The sequence below is a fragment of the Quercus lobata genome, chromosome 11, assembly GCF_001633185.2.
Source record: "Quercus lobata isolate SW786 chromosome 11, ValleyOak3.0 Primary Assembly, whole genome shotgun sequence".
Taxonomy (NCBI): domain Eukaryota; kingdom Viridiplantae; phylum Streptophyta; class Magnoliopsida; order Fagales; family Fagaceae; genus Quercus; species Quercus lobata.
This window is the reverse complement of record NC_044914.1, coordinates 23,856,503-23,876,031: the sequence shown is the minus strand read 5'-3', so window position 1 is coordinate 23,876,031 and position 19,529 is coordinate 23,856,503. Positions and strand designations below refer to the sequence as shown.

At 35.3% G+C, this 19,529-nt stretch overlaps 2 protein-coding genes across 4 annotated transcripts; one reads left to right on the top strand and one right to left on the bottom strand.

Annotated features, from left to right (window-relative positions):
* Window positions 1-279: 279 nt before the first annotated feature.
* Window positions 280-5,544, bottom strand: LOC115968825 (cyclin-L1-1-like). Of its 3 annotated transcripts, XM_031088337.1 has the most exons (6): window positions 5,341-5,544; window positions 5,085-5,173; window positions 1,290-1,477; window positions 1,099-1,180; window positions 742-882; window positions 281-486 (listed from the first exon to the last, which is right to left on the bottom strand). In XM_031088337.1, the coding sequence occupies exons 3-6, from the start codon at window positions 1,439-1,441 to the stop codon at window positions 304-306; spliced, it is 558 nt and encodes a 185-aa protein (XP_030944197.1). In that variant the 5' UTR covers window positions 1,442-1,477; window positions 5,085-5,173; window positions 5,341-5,544; the 3' UTR covers window positions 281-303. The 3 variants fall into 3 exon arrangements, with proteins under 3 accessions (XP_030944198.1, XP_030944197.1, XP_030944196.1); XM_031088336.1 differs by lacking the exon at window positions 5,341-5,544 and having other exon boundaries at window positions 5,085-5,264; XM_031088338.1 differs by lacking the exons at window positions 5,085-5,173; window positions 5,341-5,544 and having other exon boundaries at window positions 280-486; window positions 1,313-1,396.
* A 5,044-nt stretch (window positions 5,545-10,588) lies between these two features.
* On the top strand, window positions 10,589-15,116 carry LOC115969412 (peptidyl-prolyl cis-trans isomerase FKBP12). The gene is made up of 5 exons (XM_031089048.1): window positions 10,589-10,782; window positions 10,870-10,903; window positions 10,999-11,060; window positions 11,901-11,953; window positions 14,803-15,116. The coding sequence occupies exons 1-5, from the start codon at window positions 10,695-10,697 to the stop codon at window positions 14,902-14,904; spliced, it is 339 nt and encodes a 112-aa protein (XP_030944908.1). The 5' UTR covers window positions 10,589-10,694; the 3' UTR covers window positions 14,905-15,116.
* The last annotated feature ends 4,413 nt before the right edge of the window (window positions 15,117-19,529 follow it).

The following is a 19,529-nucleotide window of genomic DNA, read 5'->3' as shown; positions in this document are numbered from 1 at the left end:
CTTAGAGTGTATTTGGGAAGTGATGAAAGTTGAAGCTTATTAGAGTTTTTAGCTTATTTTTGCTACTATTTATGAGTCCTATTGCACTTTTTGTACTATTCGTGGATCTCACTGTACTATTCAGCTAACATTTAGCTTTTTCTACAGTACTTTCAGCAAAAAGTTTTTAGTTTCAGCTAAATAAGCTGTTCCCAAACAGAGCCAATTGAACAATAAAAATTCTAGATGCAAAGTTTTCGTGTTCAACGGATAACCAAACGATAAGAATAGAAAGTGCATAACTTGTGTCCGTGAGTAGTTAATTTATAAGAAGTACCTATCATTTGCTAGATTCCAAGCTTCCTGCCTCAGTTCTGGAGGTGTTTCAAGAGTAGCAAGGTAGTTAGATATGAATTTATGAGGATGTTCAACATGACAAACGAATCCCATCTCTTTCAATATATGTCTTTCTGTTCTGCTCAAGTCAGTTTTGAGGTCATGATATTTCTGTTAGGAAAAAAAAAGGAAAACATGAGAATTTACTGGTTTTTTTAGAGGAAAAAAAATAATTTTAAACGCAAATACACATGAACTGCTAAAATTAAAACCTATTCAACAAAGACATTATACTTGGTGGCTGCCAAAAAGAAGGGGGGAAAAATAAAAAAATAAGTAATTTGGAAAACTCAATTCTTGTGCCAAATAAGAAAATGAAAAACAAAAACCAAGTTAATATCATAATAAAGAAGGTGGATGCCTAACCTGCGAACCAACCTCCAAATGCTCTATTGGTAAGTTCTCCCTCCTACATTCCATTCTGTGGAAAACAACGAGGACTTGTCTTGCTTTTCTTGGACTTTCCTCAAGCTTCGATGCAAGCCATACACAGCTCGCAGCAACTTTCTGCAAAACAAGGTATAGAAGTTTTATAGAACTTTCTGCAGAGAAAACGGACCCTAATTCAATGAAGCTCAATGCAAATATTTGACTTAGCAGAGGGGCAATATCGATATGAAACTAGAACATGAATGTACTTCCAAATAAAAAATAAAAATCATTCCTTTTCCTTTGTTTATTATCTATATCTCAGCAAGAGAGTGATGGGAGACAAAGTTTAACCTTCACATTGAAGCGGGCAAATGATTTCTTGCAATAGAAACGATGGAATAGAACCTGCCCAGTGGCCATTACTGCTTGAGGTCTGTAAGTAAGAAGATTAAGGCAACATGATGAACCAACAAAATTAGGAAAAGCATACAATTTCATATACCAACATATATTCAATATATAAAGAAATCAAAACAGGATACAGTCTAAGCAAGATGCCACTTTCTTGGATGAGATCACAGCCATATATTCGTAAGATAGTTTCAGTCGCTTCATCTATACCATCTTTCCTAGATGGTGAGTTCTTTAGCTCCTCATCAGTTAAGTAGAAGTTGTCAATCGCCGTGTATATCATTCTAATCGTAAGAACTCAACAAGCTTTAACAAACCGCTACAAAATAACAAATCAAAATTTTAGTCTCAAGAATTAACATGCATAAACCAATAAGTGGAAACAAAAATTCACATGAATTATAACTACTGTAAAACCATAAAGTAAGTTGTGTTTGCACAAAATCCAAAAGAGGATCCTTCACTAACCTATCTATCTTAATTAGTAACTGGTTAACCAGTATGGAACCCAAGAAAATAAAACACTCCCCTAAACTGTGCCGAACAAGAACAACATACACAAAACAAAATAAAATTGTCAAAATCCAAAGAGTTTCCTTCATTAACCCCTTTCTTCCATTGTCAGTAAATTAGTTAAACAGTTTGGAAACAAAGAATACAAAATCATCTGCTAAATGTTTTAATGTGCTCATAGAGAGAGAAATATACATGCTTAACAAAAACTTAAGGGGGGGAAATAAAAGAAATTAATGCGGCTTAGTTGTATTTAATTTTGGGGAAAATTTAATAAATCCGGTTTGTCTTCATTTCCAATTGATGAAAAAGACTTTACAATTCACACCCCCCCCCCCCCCCCCCCCCTTCTTATTATTCTCAGTTAATTTAGACTTAACAAGACACCTCTGGACCTTGAATAAAAGTCTTTAAGGCCTTCTATCACTCATTTCATAAGGTTAAACTTAACTCTAACACTCATGATGTATTCAAGTGACCCACAGAAAGTCAAATTTTACTACAAACATTTATGTAGGATTCAGCATTCTTGGCCACAATAGGGTTGGGCCAACATAATGCATTCTACTACAACTCATAGCAACCAAGTGTCAAGTGATCAACACAACAACAAAAATTCGCAAATGAAATCATCAAATTCATCCTAACATACACATTAAATAAATTTTAAAAATTCCACACTTGAAAACACTACTTCCATGGGGTTTTGGCCCTATAATCTAAAATCATGAGTTTCAACCTTTTCAGCCCTTTGAAAGGGCAACTTCCAACTTCCGTTGTATTTAGATTATTTCTGACCTAATTGTGTATAAATGTGAATCAAGCATTCCAATTGAAAAAATTTGGAGATTACTTCAAATATTCCATGTGCCAAACCCGGTGGGTCTCCAGCTCCTATCATTGTTAAACTCGTTGGAAGGGAGTCAGCGGTGGTGGTAATACAAAGACTAATGAGGGAAGAAGAATGATATTTTTAGGAGAAAAGAGAGCAAAACGATGGGAAACACCTTTCCTAAACATATACTTCCAATATCATTATACTTTCATACCATTGCAAGTAAAAATGACCAAATATCAAACCATTTATAAAACATAATGAATAGTCAAACATTAATTTCTTAAAAAGAGAAACATCTCAACATGAAGATTTTTGTAAGCATTCAAAATCACCAATTACAATACATTCTCAAAACATCATGAATAAAATTGAGCAATAAATTTCTCAAAGAAAATAATAGATAATTGAGCTATAATATTTTAGAAACATGTATACATATGAAATGCCTCACCGAACACATGCATCACAACAACAGCAACAAGCCTTAATCCCAAATTTTAGGGGTCGGCTATGGATCCTCAATAAAATAGTTAGGGTTGTTGAGAATTTAACCAAATTCCCAGAATTTGTGCAATGCAAAAATAGAAGAAAGAAAAACATGCAAAGAATTATACAACATAGAAAATAAAACACTCCGCTAATGTTATTCTGTATGAAATCGTACTTTGTTACTTCCTTAATTGATAAGTCTTTTTTTTTTTTTTTTTTACTTCTACTAATGTTATTTTGGGTCTTCCTCTATCTCGTCCTACAAGATCTCATTGTAAAATGTATATTTGCAAAAACTTCCACATAATAACAAGATACTTAGCATAATATTTGAATACAAGTAGCACTCTTATTTCCTTTGAAAACAATAAGTTTGAGAAAACTAGTATGTCTTTAAAAAAAATCCCAAATCAGCAAATTCTGCTCACTTTGTAACGCTAACCAAGCTCAACCAAGTGATGCCAACAAGAACCTAATGAAGAATAGCACAACCATGTCAAATAGGCACAAGACTAAAACTGCCATTACATTTTTTAATAAGTAAAAATTGGTTGATAAAATATTAGCCTTCTACCTAGGTATAGTATACTAGCTTATTTTAGAGGTTTAAGGATTGGTTAAATGCCTCTAGTGATAGAAAATTAATTCAATATGAAAATATAAGCACGGCATGAATACATATATAATATAATGCTTACTATTATGTGCTGAACCCTTCAAACCCATTAAAAATAAAAATAAATAACAAAAAAAAACCCAAAGAGGTCCAAGGCACCACCCAAACTCCACTTTTTGTCCACCATAAACCTCAATGTCTCAACCACATGATTGCCCTAAATAGAAACCAAAACCCAATCTTTACATATTAAACTAACCAATCCTTAAACCTCCAAAGTAAGGTTTCCACAGCTTAGGTTAATTTTTCAAAATTATTTTACCTATGCTGGCCTGAACCCTGGAGGGCCTGGACTTTAAACAGTAAAGCCTGATTTAAGGAACCCAGAAATATATATTTCTAAAAAAACCAAACTCCTCACTTAATAACATTAAAAAAGTATTTCAAAATGCCCAAGCTTTACCACAACAAGGCCAATTTTTTGGTCTTTTAAAGACCCGTTTTATGCATTGTTGGAGAGCTTTAAAAGGGAATAAAAAAAACCATGTTTGTGTACAATAATGACAACCCTGATGACACTAAAAAACACTATAAAAAGGACCATAGGCCTCCCAACATCCAATAGTTACAAGTGCAACTCACATCCAATTAAGAGTTACAGCTCAAACATATATCTTACTATGGACTTTGTCCTCAACCAACCCATGAAAACTTAAAATCCTAATATTTCCAAAAACATTACAGCACCATAACTCAAGGGATCTGTCCACTTCCCTCTCTAGTTTGCTCAATAAACCCAAAGACAATACACATCCTCAAGGCAATTTCCCTATATTCACTCTCAAACTCAAAACAGGTTGTAGCTCAACTGGCAGCTGCTGGTGTTTCCTACAGAGCGATCCAAGGTTCAAATCCCCCTCCCCCAACAATCAAATTATCAAAAACAAAAACAAAAACTCAAAACAGTCCAATTAATGAAGTGGACCCAACCCTTGTACCCATTCGCTATGCTGTTCACATGCACATGCTCACCCATCCATTTATCAACACAATGGATGGGAAAAACTTTAATTTCTACCAAAAACAACTCAATCTCTGTCTCCCTCAAAAATTAAAATGCTGAGGAAGAAAAAAAAAAGGTTAGTAGTACTTAGTAGACTGTGACACATATTAAAGTAAGTTAGTTAAGACATATTAAAGTAAGTGGGACTAAAGTAAGTTACTTAATACATATTAAGGTAAGTTTGTTATAACCCGAAGACATTCATGCTTTCCAAAACTGAATCAAACCAACTTAATCATTCATGCTTTCCCAAACAAATGAAAACCAACTTCATAAAAATAAAAAAAATAAAAAACAAAACCCGACCACATTCATGCTTTCCCAAACTCAATCAAACAAACTTAATCATTCAAGCTTAACCAAACAAATGAAAACCAACTTCATAAAAAAGAGAGTTAAAGCCTTACCGTTGGTTTGCCGTGACTGGTGAGCGACGGCCAGAGCTCAGGCCAAGCGTCGCTGCGTCAGGCGAGGGCGGGAGCTCAGGCGAGTGTCACTTCGTTAGGCGAGACCGAGAGAGAGAGTTAAAAGAATCTTCAGACCGTTAAGAATGAATTTATACCCCTTTCAGACTAAAAACGCACCGTTTTGGTTTTTTTTTTTTTTTTTAATAACACCCAACCCATACGACGTTGTTTCATTAAAAAAATTTAAAATCAAAACCTGTGAAATGACGCCGTATCGAAAGTGGGGGAGAACTCAAACTGGGGTCGGTTCGGTTCGGTGTAGATCGGTGGAGGCTGCTGCGATCCGATGACCGCCCCGCACCGGCATCGGAATCGGTCGGCGTTGGTGTCGGGACGGTGTCGTCGGCGCCGGTCGGTTGGGTCGGCACCGGCAACGTTTTGCTCACCCCAATATTTACCCAAAAAAAAAAATCTAATCAATTTTTATTGGTAAAAAATAGGTAAAAGTTAGTGCTATCATTTCTTCTTTCTAAAAGTTTTATAAATGAAGACTATATATATATGTGGGGGATCGATTGGTACGGCCGTATTTATTTTTTGCTGTTCTTCTAGATCCTCTTATCTAAGTATCCCCAACCATGATGAAAAATGAATATGACAGACTATCTTTGCCAAACATGAATATGGCAGACTTGCAATAACATCTTATAGGAGTCAGAAAAATTGTGCACCTTCTTTTATTTTTAATTTTTTTTTTTGGGTAAATAAAAAATGATTTGGAGGGATTAATGTAGCTTTCCTATTTGGACGTGATCATAATTACACCTTAACCGCTCTCTCGTAGGATCTCCTAATTAGTTGTTGAGACTCGAACTCCAGTTTTGAGACTTGTTAACTCGATTTCTTACCGATTAGGTCACCTGAATGTTGGTGCACGCCTTCTTTTATGCATAGTACTAATTTATTTATTCTTCATTATTTGTCATCATTCATGAAATGATATTAACCTTACAAAAGATTTATTTATTTTATTAGCATGACTGTTGTTGAAATTAAGAGAGAGGGAAAAGAAGAGGGAGAAGAATACATTGTTTGCCTTCTGTATATTATTTGTGTCCCGTACATTTACAAATGATCTTTATAAATATACAATAGAAGTTGATTTGAGGGGCCCTTAATTATTTTTAAATGAAGAATCGGTCCATTTGAGCATGTGTCAAAAGCATATATGGTGAATGTCACAACTACATGCTAACATCTCTCTCAATCTCGTGGTAGAGTGGAGAAAATCATTTGGATTTTGGAAACAAGATCACGAAAGTGGTTAGGCAAATGTTTTGGATTTTGGAAGCAAGATCACCACCAAAGCGGTCAGGCAAATGTGATTCGATGAAGATGTGTGCAAGTTGGTCTTCAAAAAAATCGAGTGGAGGTGGAGACTATACTACTTGAAGTGATGTCGAATGAAGTGACACTTAATCTTAATATGCCTTGTTTGTTCATAGAAGACTTGTATGCAATGTGGATAGACTATCACACAAGAGTGTTGTGCTAGTGGGCTAAGGAGTGCTCAAATAAGTGAGAAGACATGTACTCACATTCGAATTGGGTTAGCTCTATTACGTTTTCTTTCTCTCATCTAGAGAGCTCCTTCTCTCAACTAAGTTGGTGTTTCGACGGCGTCATTTGTATCAGCGTTGTTTCCTAAATCTTTTTGCTTTGTCCTAATGTACCTTTCTCTTATCACTGCCTTCCACTACAATCTCATCTCTATGACTTACCTATCTCCTGTCTTTTCCCACTTCTTCTATCTCTTTTCTTAAGTTGGTGTTTTGTTTTGACGTGTTTGAGATATAGGTTCTGTTTGTATCTTTTGTATCAATCTTTCTCTATTCTCTGTTGTTATCTTTTCAACACACCTTTGCAACTCCTTTACCACCCGGTCTTTCAACCTTTGTTCCTTTTCTTAACCTTCTTTGTCTTGTTCTTCTTCGTGTCTTTCTCTGGTTCCTTTGGAATCTTGTACTTTTGATTTCCTTGCTGACCATGGGGGACCAGTTCCCAGCAAGGGAGTTTGGTTGGTCTGAGAGTAGTGGATTTGACATAAGTGTTGGTCCTTTCACTGAAGACTCTGATGATTCTTCTCATACCAGCGATGAATTTGAGTCTCCTTTTGCTAGGTATGGGCCTGTTCTTGAAGCGAATACTGAAAATCTCAACATGGAAAGGGATTTTTGGAGTCATTGCGCCATTGGCTTCCTTTTAGACTACAGGAAATTTTCCGTTCACCATTTGCAACAGATTATTAACTTTGCATGGATTTTCAGAGGGGTGGTTTCAGTTATAGGAAGGGATTCGTTCTTCTATCTCATACATTTTGAGATTCCTGAAGATCTAAACCATTTCTGTGCTGAGGGTCCATGGTCTGTAAATGGTGCGTTTTTTATTTTGGAGAAATGGAGGCCTAATTTAGTTCTTAGTTAGTTATAGCTTAATTATGTTTCTCTGTGGGTTCAGCTACATGGTCTTCCACTGGAGTATCAATATCCTGAATTGGCTGAACGCATGGGTCAAATTATGGGTATTTTTGAAAGAGTGGATTGGGAGGACTGTATTCCCAGAAATATTAGATTTATGAGAATAAGGGTTCGAGTTGATCCTTGGATGCCATTAACTGCAGGTTTTATGCTACGCCTTGATGATGGCTCTCGAACTTGGGTGCAGTGTAGATATGAGGGAGTACACAAACTGTGTACTCAGTGTCGATTAATAGGACATATGAGGAGCCAATGTAATGAGAGCATGGATATGATTGAGAGAATGCTCATTCGTCAAAGAAATCGGGTTCAACGCACTCACCATGTCCAATTTGGGTTTGATTCCTTAGAACCTCATTTTCACAACGAGCTAAGGGCGTTCTATAACAGAAGACGAGGATGGACTACCCAAGTGAGGTATGGAAACTTACAACAATATCATCACCCACATGCAAACTTGCAAACTTGTACACCACTTTTGATGCCCCTGTTCTTAACCCCTCCCCCCCCCCCCCATACTGACCATATCTAGGAAGATAATAACCATATGTTTCCTGACCCTGAGACCCCACGCATGCCTAATCCAACAGGTTCTTTCCCTAATCCATCTCCTTTGGTCACCCCTCAATCCAAGCATGACCATGCAAACCTTAATTCTGCGATTTTATCCCTGTCATTAGGTAACCCTCCCATCACTCAGGCTCCCCTTACTTCCCCTGCTTCCAACCCAAATCTGTCCCCGAACCCTGACAATCTGCCTAACACTAACCTGGATCAAACAACCCTAACTACTCAGTCTCTTGACGACAATCCTGAGGGTACTGCTACTTTTATTCTGAGACATCCGTGTGCTTTACCTTCTGGTTCTAATCTGCACTGGACTTGGGTGGGAGATAATGGACCCTTCATGACTAATGGTTCCTTAAGAGAGAATTCTAGATCTTCCTTTGCTACTGACAATGATGAGACAGTGTTGATGTTCAATTTATATAGGCTCAATAAGGACTGCCCTGAATGGGTACGTAGGAATGCATGGAGTGGGGAACAGATACCTGAGATGCCTGTCCTTTATTTTGAAGACTTAATTCAAAGAGTTGATAGGAACAGATTTGAAGTTAATGGCTCCAGTGATGGGCCTCAGATTAGAAGGTCTTAAGAATTGGGCCAGGATGAGTCTTGGACCTAGTATTTAGTGGATAATGAAACACAGGTGGAAACAGCTCATAATCAAACAGTTAGCTTGGACATTGGACTCAGCAACATTCTTAATACTAAGCTTACAAACCTTGGCCCAGGCGCACCCTCCCCTGCTTCAGTTGCTTCTGACTCGGGTTGGTCTCTCAACTTGCAGAGTGAGGAATGTTTGGAAAATAGGCAGCTGCTTACAAAGAAAAGATTCAGAGTAGAATGTGGACGGCTAGGGAGGAACATCCGTTAGAGGCTTCTTTGTGGTTTCTTCTCAAAGGAAGGTAAAAGGATGCATTCTCAGACCAATCCAACTCAGTTTTCCTCCCAAGAAAATCTCAATCTCCAATCCAATCCACAGCAGGATCTTGAAGCTGCTAATCTTCAAGGAGTTCGTGTGTTCTTTGGTGTTAATAGTAGTTTAGCTGATACAACACTTGGTTTTTTGCTTGAAGCTGTGGTGGAAGCTTGTCTTACTACTAAACATCATGGTTTTTCTCGTGTTTTGCTTTTAAGTGACAGCAAAGGTATGGTCAAGATCTTCAACACCAGGAGAGCGTCTGATTGGCAGGACCACACAAGACTTGTTGATCTGAATTTTCTTGTACAAAATGGTCTCCTTTGTCATATGATCTTAGTATCCCATGTGCTGGTTAAATACTTATGTAATGTAGCTAAAAAGGCAACTCAGATGCCTACCAAACTTTGCTGGTTTAATCCAGCCTTTATGTAAACTTCTTATTTTGGTATCAACCAAAAAAAAAAAAAAAAAAACCATTCGAATTGGGTTTTATATTTAAAAGCTGTTGTCAAGTTGGGTCCAATAAAAAATCCATTTTTGGAAAGATTACTTATTGTGGGGAAGATTGGTTAAGTTTCTTTGGCTATAAAGGCACTTGAGTCAAAGATCCACTGATATCATTTAGTGTGTATTTGACATTGGTTTAAAAAGCTAGTTTTTTTTTTACTATTTAGCTTATTTTTGTTACTATTCAGCTTATTTTTGCTACTATTTATTGGTTCCATTGCACTTTTTGGTATTATTTGTGGGTCTTATTGTACTATTTTTCAGGTACCTTTAAAGCTTTATATACAGTACTTTTAACAAAAAAGTTTTTAGTTTCAACTAAATAACCTTATACATAAAATAATACGAAAATCAAGAGATTTGGTATTTTAGGGAAAAACTATAGGAATTTTTGTGCACTTTTTTTTTGGGGTAATATCTAAATAATTGCTAATTCCATTTTAACTCTATCAAAACAATACTATAAACACATCCAACTTTACAACTTGTTAAAGTAACCAATTATGAATGATGAGCCTATGTACAAAGTGTTCATCACTCACCGAGCAATTTAGCATGCACATTTATTTTTTTATCAAATTGGGTTGCTTTTTGCTTTGAAAAAAAAAAAAAAAACCTCTGGTTGCTTAAAATAAACTAGCCTTATCACACGCACTTCACGTGTATGATGAGGCATTTTTTTTAAGTGGTTTTAGTAAAAAAAAAAATCTAAGTTTTTTATTTATTTTTTATATATATATATATAATTTTTATTTTAAGAATCTAATTTATAAGTAGATAAATAAATTTGAAAATCAAAAGGAGAGTGGTCCTATTTTTTAAGCAATGTTTTAGTGAAAAATAGGGTTATATTTTTATCTGATTATCTTTTAGTTTTGTCCCTATTTTAACATAAGGATGTAGAGGTATTTTAGAATAAAAAAAATTCGGTCCAAACAGGTAGGATACAAATAAATAAATCTCATCTTAAAAAAAAAAGAAAAAAAAAAACCATTATAAAGCGTGTGAAGGGGCAAATCGAGGTCGAGTGTTGGATCGAACAAAACCCTAAATCAAAGAAAGCAAAGACTGAAAACAAATATGGGAGTGGAGAAGGAAGTTTTGAGACCCGGAACCGGTCCCAAGCCCGTACCCGGTCAGAACGTCACCGTCCACTGCACTGGCTACGGTTACCCTCTCTCTCTCTCTCTCTCTCTCTACTTTTTTTTTTTCCTTCATTTCCTTGATGTTCTTATTATTATTATTATTTTTTCAGGGAAAAATGGTGATCTCTCTCAAAAATTTTGGAGGTAAGGATTGTACTACCTTTTTTATTTTTTAAAATTTTGATTGGAATGAGGAGTCTTATTTACAAATATATTTCATATTTGTCATGGTTTTTTAGTACAAAGGATCCTGGGCAGGAGCCATTCAGTTTCAAAATTGGCCAAGGTTCTGTAATTAAAGGTAACTCTACCGATTTTGTTGTTTCATATTCTATGTTCTGCAAATAAAACATAGGCAAAATTACAGTTTTAACCTTCTATTCTAGGGGTATAACAAACTAATGTGGAATGACATTGTGTTTGGAATTTAATATAGGCTAGGTGTTTAATTTCTTGTTTTTGAAACCACAAAGTTTATTTTGTTACGATCACAAAGTTCTGACCAGTTAGTGTCATTGGGTTGCTTTCTCGTATGATTTTGTTTTTTAGTCTGATAAGTTTAGCAGTATTTAGGCAATGAACTCTGGCTCAAATGATGTCTCATTTACTTGTAAAAGGAAGGTACGGAATGAGGTCGTGGGTTCAAGATCTAGTATATGCGTGTGTTGTCACAAAAGTTTACCAGTATTTGGTTCATGGGTAGAAAGATAGGCTTGATAGTTGATACTCCAAATTGAAGCCTGACCTTGTTTTGTCCCATCAACCTTGATCACCCATTTTCTCTTCTCCGTTGCTCTTTGCCTGATAAAATTTGCCAATCTGCTACTGTTGTTGATTAGGTGGAAGGTCTGAATATTCGGTGCTGTCGTATGAGAACTAATGGTTAAACATTGTAGCAAGTTACATATTTTCTATATGGATCAAATGTCTCAAGATAAATGATATGACCACTATGTTCTGTTTTTTCATACAGTTTAAAGAGAATTCACTATAAATAGCAGAATGGCAGATTTATCGTACAACTTGAATTTTTTTTTTCCCCCTTCATATTTCATGTTAAGGAGTTCATCCTTTTTGGTTTAGCAGATTTATAGAGTATACCTTTGGAAATAATTATTTTTCCCTTTGAACCAATTTGTAGGATGGGATGAAGGTGTGCTGGGAATGCAATTGGGAGAAGTTGCTCGTCTGCGGGTAATAATCAATTTGTGTGCTACTTTTACTATTTCAAATTTCTATTTTTTTTGCACATCAAATGGAGTCTGAAAGTATTTTGAAGTTCAATGGTGTCATCTTTGGAAAACTTCCATTATGGGACGTGGTGTCATCTTTGGCATGTTTCACTTGTTTGTCATTTTTGGGGAATGAACATTATGAACTTTCTCATAGGTTGTGATTATATTAGCACCATACACATTTTTTGTTACATGAGGTCCTGGATCAAACCTTTTTTTCTTTCTTTTAACTGTCTAAAAAATTAGTATGTTCTGCATATTTGTTGGATTAGTGTTCTTGATACCTTCTTAACTAATGCCCTAGGCTTTGTGTGCTAAACTATGGAACCGGTTTAGTTTTTCATATAAATTTCTCCAAAGTTGAAACCTGATCAAATTGGTTTTATTTGATATCCAACTGGTCTATATATGAATTATATAGTTTTGGTTAATATGAAATTTCTCAAAAGTCTGATTGAAACTTTTTTTAGTTTATATCTATTTTGTTTATACTCTATAGTGAACTTAACACACACACACACACACACACACACACACAGACTATATTATGAAGAGCCACAGCATTTTAATGTCATAAGTTGGTAATTATACAACCAAGAAAACCACACACACATTAACTATATTGTTTTTCTTCTCACATACAACAACAACAATAATTAAACCCTAGTCCTAAAATTTGCAATTGCCACATCAGATTTGCAATGTCTCATTTGTGAATTACCACCCTTTTCTTCATTTCTGCTATGAAAAATTTATCGTTGAAGCCTTATTATAAACCTAATCCTTTCTATCCTCCTGGCTTATATTTATAATTATAAGGTTGAAAGTTCAAAATTAATTGGGAAGGAATTTTTTATTTACTTTTAAAAGAAGGAAGTAGTTTTTGTAGGAATATTTATCTGGAAATGTAAAATTTAAAATATCTTTTGGGTGGGACTATGTATGCTTTTAAAAAAGTGAATATTTAAAATTTGTTTTGGTGGGAATGTCCATTGGAAAGATTAAGAATTTGAAGTTGATTTTTTGTGGGTATCTGCTCCAGTTCTAAATGGAGCAGAAGTTGAATTTGAAGGGTTTTATTTTAGAACTAGTTCTCTGAATCAAAAAATTTGGTCTCAATTATATTTTACAGTGTCTAGGTTTGTTTTGTTTTCATTTTAGTCCATAATGTTCAATTTTGTCCTTAAACTATGAGACCGTGTTCAATGTGGCACTTCCATCCACTAGCTAGTTACTGTTGAAAAAATTTAGTTTTGAAATTTTTTCTCATTTTGCCCTTAATTCCCCCCCCCCCCCTCTTTCCATCTGCCCCTTTCACATGACCTTGCCCACCACCGGCCTCTTTTATATAGTTGAATTTGCAACAGTTTTTGCCTTAATTTTATATAAAAATTTTCCCCTGATTCTTTAACTCAGATCACCTATCTCATGCTATTGTTCTCCAAACTAGAGGGAAATAAAAAGGATTAGGAAAATGAAATCCTATTCTATTGAAGGAGGAATTTCTGGAATTGTATATCAGGATGGCTTTTTCACACACTGGCAAAAGATATTGTAAAGAAAAAAGAACATAGAAAAATGAATGACTACCGAAGGAAAAAAAAAAAAAAGCGATTAACCCACCCCCCTGGATATGATTGATATTGGAATTGAGAAGTATTGGGCTTTCGTTGGAGTAAGCAGAAGATTGGAACTTTTCAATGCAGCCAGTGGGATTAACATCTTCAATGATGTAGCTGTCCAACTTTGTAGGTTCCAATTAGCTTAAATGGTTAAAGCCTCTTGTCTTCAAATAGGAAATTAGGGCTTCAAACCCTACCTACACCAAAAAAACCAATTGGTGTCTTGGCCTAATGGTAAAGAGCAATCATCATAGAGCGGACGCCATAAGTTGAAATTCTATTGTATCTATCGGGCAGCACAACCTATTTTGATAGATTACTGCTGCACCTACAACATTCAGTCAAATCCAAGCTACCTCTGCCTGACACATGCTGCTGTCGACGCACCAAGCCAAATCACCACTACCATCATTGAACCTCCATCAAAGCCCATTGCTGGCCAAGGCTTCAAACACAGCCAATCCTGCTTATAACACATATACACTGTCAATTTACATCTTTATCAACGCTGCTGAATGCTCAAACCGCTACCCCAATTTCCCTTCAACCCATTGGTGGCTGCTCATCATCCCAAATTGCCTCCAACCCATTGCCGTTAGGCATCAGCACATCACTCCAAATCGCTTTCAACCCACACCCACACACAACCAACAACTCAAACTGAGAGTGAAGCTTAGTTTGGCTAGAGTAAGAAGTAGAGGAGTGGGGTGGCTAGAGGAGAAAAGAAAAGTGAAAAAAAAAAAAATAGAGAGAAAAAAAGTGGGGGGGGTGGAGTGTTTAGGTAAAATGGGAAAGAATATGGTTCTACATTGTTTTGGGGCCTTAACAGCAGCCCAGTTGAAGGATGACATCAAATGCAGTTTGGAAGTTTAGGGACAATTGAATTTCAGGGATCAAAATGTAAAAGACCCAAATTTAGAGTCTAAAATTTATCATATTGAAAACATTGACCTGGTTCTATTATATGCCAAACACCACCCTAATTTTGAATTTCTTTCATTACTTAACTCGACATCCTAAATTGTCGCTACTCATAACCTTACAAGCTGTTTCTCTGCCTCTTCAAGATAATTGCTTTAAGGTTACAAGTCCATTGTATGTCATTTTGCTTTTCATTTGGCATGCATTTTGTGAGTCATAACAAGAAATATTCCTTATCTTGTGTTCCTGTTTGATAATTTTTCAGTGCTCTCCTGATTATGCTTATGGTTCTTCTGGCTTTGCTGCTTGGGGTATAAAGCCTAACTCTGTCCTAGTTTTTGAGATTGAAGTCCTGCGTGCGGAGTGAAAACTCTCTGGGCAGTTGGTAGCTGTCAGTAAAACCATATCGTTATTCAGAATAACTTGCCTTGGAATGAAGATGTATGAATATCATGTCATAAGAATGTTATATTCCACTATATGATACATTAAGATGCTTTTTATGGAAAAACTTATGAGAAAACGGTATTACTCTATATGTTCAGTGAATTTCAGCTGCGTGCCAATTGCTGTTTTAAATTAATTGCTCCGTTGACACAGGCATAATTTTCTGACTAGGAGGGCACCAAGTTCTTGCTTTGCCTAAAATATGTCTCCAAAAGGACAATAGCTTGGGTGAAGCAAGGTGCCAATTCTAAATATAGCTATTATATTTATAATGAAGTCAATTCATATGTATCTAATGTTTATCAGGCATGGTATGATTTTTTCTATTAATTAATCTCTGAATAGACTTGACAACTAGCTTGTTGGGCTCTTAGGACTGATCCAGGAAGTGAAGAGATGGTGAACATTCCTCTTCGGCTACAATTAGATGCCCAGCGCGCTATAGAACGGACTAGTTCGTTAGCATGCCTTCCGAAAAGAAGAGAGATACGTCTTGTCATCTTGATATCGAACTCGACGTGTTATTTTTTCCTATTCTCAAAATGTTTGCAACTAACTCTGACTCTTGTCATCTTGATATCAAACTCGACATGTTTTCATTCCTATCCTCAAAATATTTGCAACTAACTTGAGTAAAAAATTGAATGGATTGGTCTCCTTTCCACTGAATAGGACTATTATAGATTAACTTTGAACCCAATTAACATGGATAAGGTGATTTGGTTTAGGTTTAAGCTTGAAATCTAGAAGGGAAGGAACCCAAGGTTTCTCCATCACATAACATCCAACCACATTTCCTACTTTTAAGCAAACTCCCCTTTGCAATAAAATCTTACTGCCTAAAATAGATTTCCATTGCCAATAGCATTTTTTAGGAGCTCTAGCTTTCATGAGTTGCCTCAGATATATTTCAATTTAGAATCTTCATCCAGCATATCTTGGTCAGGTAGCATGTTTCTACTCATTTTGGCTACAAGTGCTTTATTTTATGTCTTTCACGTGTCTCATCCCCAAACCTCCAACCCCTTTTGTCTTACAATAGTATCCCACGGGGCCACGATTCTAAATACAAGCATTTGTTATTCCCCAACCATTTCAAAGCAGGCAGATTTAGGAAAATCCAAAGAATACGGCAAGTAAAGAGGAGAAATAGGCAAACTCTTTAGATTGGGATAGCACCTCTTCCTTCGACTGTTGATTATTTATTTATTTATTATTTTATTGTTTTATTTTATTTTATTTTTTTAAAATGGGATTACGCATAAGGCTTCTGCTTCTACAGGGTATGAGAGAAGTGTTTGGACGCAAAGTTACATCCGATTCTGGAGATGCTAATTCCCAAACTTTGAACCTTGCGATGCTTTCTTTTCCCCCCTACAATTTATGCTAGATATTGACTTCTGGATTTGTTGGGGTTTAATGGAATGGCCATGTATCTTGACTGGAAGGTAGCAAGGCTTTGAGATTAAGGAGACTACCTAGTTCTGATAAGAGTACATAACTAATGTTCTTGCTTTAGACCATTCTAGATCATTATAAATTAACTGTTTGCCCAAACAGGAACCAAAATTGTTTTTTAAACTAGCAAATATTAGTAACTCCTGTGCAAATAGAAGATGCCCCATACTGGGACAAGATCTAGATTCTAGACACTTTGAAGCCATTCAAAATATGCTCGATTTTAGCACATACTATAAAGAGGAAGGGAGAGAGGTCTCCTTGATGAAGCCCCCTCTCCAGTTTAAAGAAACCATGCAGAGAGCCATTGACAAGGGCAGAGAAATATGAGACATATACATTCTTGGACTAGATTTATCCACATATAATTGAAGCTAAAACTTTGAGAATCTTATACAAAAAGCCAAAACTTTATAATATCATATGCATTCTCTATGTCCAATTTGAGAGTCATAAAGCCTTTCTTCCTCTAGTTTTCTTATTTAGTTGATAACTTGTGTAATGATCAAGTTGTCTTGAATTAGTTATGGGCAGACAAACTTTGAAAGGATCAGCTTGAGTCTTGAAGTCATGATGTTATTTCTCAAAGTCATGTGGGTGATACATTTGAAGTCAGGACTCAGCTGAAATTTATCAAGTTGTTGAGAATTCTATCTGCTGTCTGTTTAGTTAATTTGCTATCTGTTGGTTGATTTAATGAAATAAGAATTCATGTTATTCATGTCATTATGGACAATTTCTCAAAAAAGAAAAAAGGAAAAAAGAGCTGACATAACGTCAGGGTAGGGAGATTTATGGGAACCTAGCCTAAAACTGCCTGCTTGATTTCCTTGAAGTAGTTCTTGACAACCACATATAAAAACCCTCTCATCACTCATCTCTGTTTTGATTTGGGTGTCTATGGGTTTATGTTTGTATGTTTAAGAGAGTTTGTATATGTGGTTTTTGGGCTATGGGTAAGAGAAAAAAAAAAATCTGAAACTTGGACTGGGAAGAGAGAAGAAGTGGTGTTGGAAGTGGGAGGGAAATCAGTCTCTTGCTAGGTTTTGTGGTGTGTGTAGGCGTAAAATTTGTTTCTTGCTGGGTTTTGTGATGGTCAATGCAGAGCAATAAAATGAAAATAGTAGAGAGAGAATGTCAACCGTAGGTACCCTTGTGACCATTTTGTGTAGTGATAGTGGGTGGGCTCCACCATTTTGCCAAAAAGTGGAGTTAAAGAGTGAGAGATAGAACTTAGATTTGGAACCAAAAACAAATTTTAGAGATATTTGAGCTAGTGTGGAAATAGAGATATGAGTTATAGGTTATGAGTTTTGAGATATGGGTTATGAGCAAACCAAACAGGGTTAAGTATCACAGTTCTTCCCTTTTTTTTTTTTTTTCTTTTTTTTTTTAACAAAATTTTTTATAATAATTTTATAGTTGAGCCAGTGGCGGAGCTAGAAATTTATTTTTGGAGAGGCCATATATAAATTTGTGTGTGTAAAATATAAAATAGTAATATACAATATTTCATAACTCAATTTTTTCCCTTTTATTTGTTGAGATAATTGTTAAAATACTTATGTGTTCATTTTAAAGATGATGAATGTTTAATTATTGTAATTTGTTAACATATGTATTTATGGATTGGATTGTATTTTATTTAAATGAAAATTAAGTTTATTTTTAGACTTTCTTAAATATATATGTATATTATCAAGTATGAGGAGCCAAAATGATAAGGTTATTTAAAAATTTACAAAATTTTTAGGATATTTTCAAAAAAAAAATTATTTTTTTCAAAAATTTTGGGGGGGCCTAGGCCCCCCTTGGTCATCAAGTGGCTTCGCCACTGAGTTGAGCTATAAAGTTCTTGGGAGTTACAATTCTTGTGTTAGGAAGATAATACAGTTTGTTTTTATATTGGTCAATGCATGTATTTGAATATGAACAAACACTTAGGTTGTGTTTGAAAACATGGATTTAGATTTTAAATTAATAGATTTGAAATTAAGAGATTTCAAATCCTTTAATTTTAGGAGTTATTTCAAATCCAAGGATTTTAAAAGGTTTAAAATCCTTTGTGGATTTGTCAAATCCAAATTCTTGACATTTTTAAAATTTTCAAACAAGTTATTTGGATTTTAATCACCTGAACTCAAATTCAAATTCAAATCTAAATGCCAAAATCATGTCCTTCAAACATACCATTAAAGAATTTTACCTAAGCTTTACCCTTTCATAGTATCTCTAATGGGCAGGCATTGAATTTGAATATGACCGTGCTCATTAGTTATTAGTCATTACATAAGCAATTCTGTGGACTGAGCTTTCGTGGTCTTGCATTGTCAATTTGAGCCGCAATATGAACTATTTCCTCACTAATCATTACTATCGCGTGGCTTTTTAAATATTGAAATACTGATAATATATGGCTAAAAAGAAAAGGAATATTAACTTTTGACTTAGAAGTATTTACTATTTAACGCATTAAACTAACTTTAATAATATCTTTTATAGTTGTATACTAGTAGTATATAGTCAAAGGAAAATTATTGTGTACTTTCAGAATATCATAAATGCGTACTTATCATCTCACATGAATTGTGGGTCTCACTAATTAAATTCATGGTGAGACCTACCATTCACGTAAGCGGGGGAATTACGTATTTATGGTACTTCAAGAGTACCTAATAATTTTCTTATCTATGTACCAGAAACCTAATATCCACACTTTTTAAAGGATTTCCACAATTGTGCACATTAGATATCCACTATTTGGAGGTTTGGACGCTTTACAACTACAAGATTTTCAGTATTGTGTATGTTAAACATCTATGCTTTGGTTAGGTGACACATAATCCAAAAAGAGGTTTGGAAACTTGATATCCACGATTTACTTGGATGATCAAACATCCACAATTTGGTTAGGTAACACAAAACCTATTTGGAGTCTCTCTTGAACAGCTACATAAACCCATCTCTTGAATGGTTCAGTTGGACAGCTCTTCCTCTGCCAATGGAACCTTTGTTGACCATAGCCTCCATTACTTACGCTCTTGAAGACAACTGAGCCTTGAGAGAGAGAGAGAGAGAGAGAGAGAG

What these genes read in the sequence shown, in the direction of transcription:
- LOC115969412 (XM_031089048.1), top strand. Translation starts at nt 10,695, where the DNA reads ATGGGAGTGGAGAAGGAAGTTTTGAGACCCGGAACCGGTCCCAAGCCC. An exon ending in CCAAGGTTCTGTAATTAAAG is followed by an intron (nt 11,061 to 11,900) that starts GTAACTCTACCG and finishes ACCAATTTGTAG; the next exon opens with GATGGGATGAAGGTGTGCTG. An exon ending in GAGAAGTTGCTCGTCTGCGG is followed by an intron (nt 11,954 to 14,802) that starts GTAATAATCAAT and finishes ATAATTTTTCAG; the next exon opens with TGCTCTCCTGATTATGCTTA.
- LOC115968825 (XM_031088337.1), bottom strand. Translation starts at nt 1,441, where the DNA reads ATGATATACACGGCGATTGACAACTTCTACTTAACTGATGAGGAGCTA. An exon ending in AGTGGCATCTTGCTTAGACT is followed by an intron (nt 1,181 to 1,289) that starts GTATCCTGTTTT and finishes TCTTACTTACAG; the next exon opens with ACCTCAAGCAGTAATGGCCA. An exon ending in TTGCCCGCTTCAATGTGAAG is followed by an intron (nt 883 to 1,098) that starts GTTAAACTTTGT and finishes CTTGTTTTGCAG; the next exon opens with AAAGTTGCTGCGAGCTGTGT.